Source organism: Malania oleifera, chromosome 12, assembly GCF_029873635.1.
Source record: "Malania oleifera isolate guangnan ecotype guangnan chromosome 12, ASM2987363v1, whole genome shotgun sequence".
In the NCBI taxonomy this organism is placed as follows: Eukaryota; Viridiplantae; Streptophyta; class Magnoliopsida; order Santalales; family Ximeniaceae; genus Malania; species Malania oleifera.
In genome coordinates this window covers 64,014,915-64,018,763 of record NC_080428.1, presented here as the reverse complement: position 1 = coordinate 64,018,763, position 3,849 = coordinate 64,014,915, and the positions used below count along the sequence as shown (strand labels likewise).

General features: G+C 39.5%; 1 protein-coding gene across 1 annotated transcript; it reads right to left on the bottom strand.

Moving 5' to 3' along the window:
• Positions 1 to 201: 201 nt before the first annotated feature.
• Positions 202 to 3,540, bottom strand: LOC131143703 (UDP-glucose 6-dehydrogenase 1). Its single transcript, XM_058091958.1, has 2 exons — positions 3,006 to 3,540; positions 202 to 1,931 (listed from the first exon to the last, which is right to left on the bottom strand). Exon 2 carries the CDS (start codon positions 1,908 to 1,910, stop codon positions 468 to 470), a length of 1,443 nt encoding a protein of 480 aa, XP_057947941.1. The 5' UTR covers positions 1,911 to 1,931; positions 3,006 to 3,540; the 3' UTR covers positions 202 to 467.
• Positions 3,541 to 3,849: the final 309 nt, after the last annotated feature.

Here is a 3,849-nt window from a genome sequence, read left to right as displayed (position 1 = left end):
GTTAAAAAACAAGTTCAGAGATTTGGGACCGTCCTCTGTTTTGGCCCTCTGTTGTGCTTTTGTTTTTTCAGTGAAATGATTTATTTATTTACCAACAAATCTGAAGTACTAGAGAAATTTTCGACAGAGTTTGAACTTAATTCTATTTATGAGATGAGAAATATGAGATACCTAATTCAGTAGGATAGGATAGACAAATTATTTGATTTGAAACTTTCCTGCATTCTGATTTATTATATTAAACCAAGAAATAACATATTAAGGTTGTCTGCTAACTAAAGACAGATTCAGACACTACTGCACCCTGGCACCAAAGCAGGGCAAACTGTAGGAACAACATAATTCAGAAACTAAAAAAAAAAGGCAACATTATAAAATAAAATAAAATAAAATAAAATAAAACATTCTCTCATATCAGTTCTAAACTCATCATGGCAAGGGCAGCACCCAAAACTGATCCTCAGTCTTTATGCCACAGCAGGCATGTCCTTGAGCCATGCATCCAAGGGCTTTCCAATGGAGTAAACAATAAACCCAATTTTCCTCAACTTCTCTGCATCCACAACATTTCGACCATCGAACACAAATGCAGGCTTCTGCATATTATCATAAATCCTCTGGTAATCAAGCGACTTGAACTCGTCCCACTCGGTCAGAATGCAAATCCCATGAGCGTCCTTTGTTGCCTCATATGCATCCCAGACCACGCTAAGCTGTTTGATTGCAGTAGGGCTCATCGGCTGGAGATGAATGGGGTGGTCCCAGTCAAACTTCTTCATTGAAAGATCTCTCTGAATCTGCTCTTCAGAAACCTGTGGGTCATATATGCTCAGCCTGGCTTTGTCCCCCAAAAGCCCTTTACAAACATCAATGGCCGGGGTTTCCCTTGTGTCACCAGTGTCCTTCTTGAATGCAAATCCTAGCACCGCAATCTTCTTGCCCGAGACTGTGTTGAACATTGAGGAAACAATGCGGTTCACAAACCGGGTCTTCTGGTAGTCATTCACCTTAATGACTTGTTTCCAGTAATTTGCTACCTCTGGAAGGCCATTGCATTCACAGATATACACCAAGTTCAGTATATCCTTCTGGAAACAGGAGCCACCGAAACCCACACTGGCATTCAGGAACTTGGGCCCAATTCTTGTGTCCTTGCCCACAGCATGCGAAACTTGGGTGACATCTGCACCAGTTGCCTCGCACAGTGCAGACATGGCATTAACAGAGGAGATCCTCTGTGCCAAGAAGGCATTGGCAGCAAGCTTCGAGAGCTCCGCGGACCAGAGATTGGTGCAAATAATTCTTTCTTCAGGGACCCAATGAGCATAAACATCTTTTAATGCTTGGATTGCCTTCTGACCCTTTGGGGTCTCCCTACCTCCAATGAGAACCCTGTCAGGATTGAATAAATCTTGAATTGCAGTTCCCTCCGCAAGAAATTCCGGGTTGGAGAGAATTTGGAAGTTAATTCCTTTGCTGTTGTGGGTAAGAATTTTTTCAATGGCTTCTGCAGTTTTCACAGGGACAGTTGATTTCTCAACAACAATTTTATCAGACTTCGATACATCAGCAATCATTCGAGCAGCACTCTCCCAGTAAGTCAGATCGGCTGCTTTGCCAGCTCCAAGGCCCTGTGTTTTTGTTGGTGTGTTAACTGAAACAAAGACTATATCTGCCTGAGACACATGTTTCTCAACATCAGTGCTGAAAAAGAGGTTCTTTCCTCTGCACTGCTTCACCACATCATCAAGACCCGGCTCATAGATTGGCAGCTGATCACTATTCCAGGCATTTATCCGGGATGTAGAAATATCTACAACAGCCACTTCAATTGATGAGCACTTCAACGCAATCACAGCCATGGTTGGTCCCCCAACATAGCCGGCTCCAATGCAGCAGATCTTCACCATCTTTATCTGTTATTTGATGGCCTGCAGCCCAACAAAACATTTTGATTTACAAGTTTGAAGAAATAAAAATAAAAAAATCCAAGAAACAAATACAATGTGTTGGAAGTCCAGGAAGGTGCACGGTAGCATAGATGACAAATATTAATAAATAATGGATCTTGAATGGAAAACCTCTTGATGAGTTGATGGGCTACAAAATGCCAATGTAACGCCCAATGCCACAAGGGCTCCCACGCCATAGGTGGGGCGTGGGAAGTAAAGATATTGGTAGTCTTACTTCCATGCCTGAAGAAACTGTTTCCGCTATTCAAAGGGACGACCTCTAGGTTTGGATGTATAACCCCCTACTATTTAGCCTATATTCAGTCAATCTAGGCTAAATATTTTTCCTAATTGAAAACATAACTGAAATCTGAAGTTTCATTTTCAAAAGAAAAACTAAATCCAAGGAAATCAAATTGCATAATTATCTGCTAAATAACATAAATCAACACATTGGTTGGTATTAGACTCTCAATTTGGATAGTTTTCTCAAAAATAGAATCGGATCTATAAATGCCAATATCAGGGCATCGTAAATTTCTAATAATTATAGATCCAGGTTCCAAGTAAAAAAGAAATCTCAAATTTTTTTGACATGCCATTAAATTTCTCGAATGTTTGGGGTGATCTAACTAGGCTTTCCCAAGATCACTCCAAGGATTATACTTAACTTTTGTTTTGAACATCATAAATTAAAGGTCAAACCCCAATTGTCGATCAAAGTTATCGGATCTACAACATATTCCCAGTGCATCGACAGATCTACCCATTACGATCAGAATCGCCAAATCAAAAACACCCTCAAAAACAATCGCACGATCTCCCATCCGACAATTCAAACCAAACACGAGCACAAACCAGGAACACCCACAAATGAGAAACAGATCATAAATTCATGGAGATTCCAATAACATACAAAAGGCCCCAAATCAAAAACACCGACGAAAACAATCACACGAATCTCCCTTCCGACAATTCAAATCAAACAGAAGCACAGACCAAGAACACCCACAAATGAGAAACAGACCACGACTTCATGGAGAGGAGAGTTACCTTGTGATTCTTGCTGGGTTTTGGTCTTCACAGAAAGACTGGTGATAGGGACAGAATAATGGAGACAGTGAAGAGGCAGGGAAGAGGAGAAAAGGGGGGAGGGTGGGAAATGTGAGGATGCAGAAGAAGAAAGTTCAGAGAGGGAAGGAGCTTCTACTGCCGACGAATGAGGGGGTCTGAAGACCTTCCCCCTTATATAAATATGGACAATAGTAATATGACAGGCGCTCGTCTCAAGATCTACCGCTCACATTCCAATGAAAAGGCCAAGAAAAGGAGGAAATTTTGGAGCATTCAACACGTTTTCGCTCGTTTCGTAATTGCACAGCATCATCATCACACACAAACGACCAAAACCAGCATTGCTGTATAAGCACACTTATTTCGTAACCCGCCCCACCCTTTTTTTTTTTTTTTTATGGGTATAAAATTCCCTAAAACCCTACATAAACCCACATCTGGAGGGCACCCTAAAAGATATACACAGCAGAAATTTTTTACAGGCAATGTAGGGACAAAACGCTCTTCCCACTTTGGCAGCTTATTAAATAACTTATGGAATTAATGGGTATCACGCCAAATAAAAAAAAATCAGTGATTATAATTTTCTCCAGAGATATTATAAAACTAAAATTTATTTTAATTTCTAATTTTAAATCACTATAATAAAAACTTTTACTTATTAATTTTTTTATTACAATTGTCATCTAAAATAATTTGACAATATTAGTGAATTAATTGGTGAATATTCTTTTGTCCTATGAATTAGTCAAATTTCAAAGGGACTCGATAAAATTGATGTTGAGAAAAAGTAATATAATATTTTGAATTAATTTAATTCACT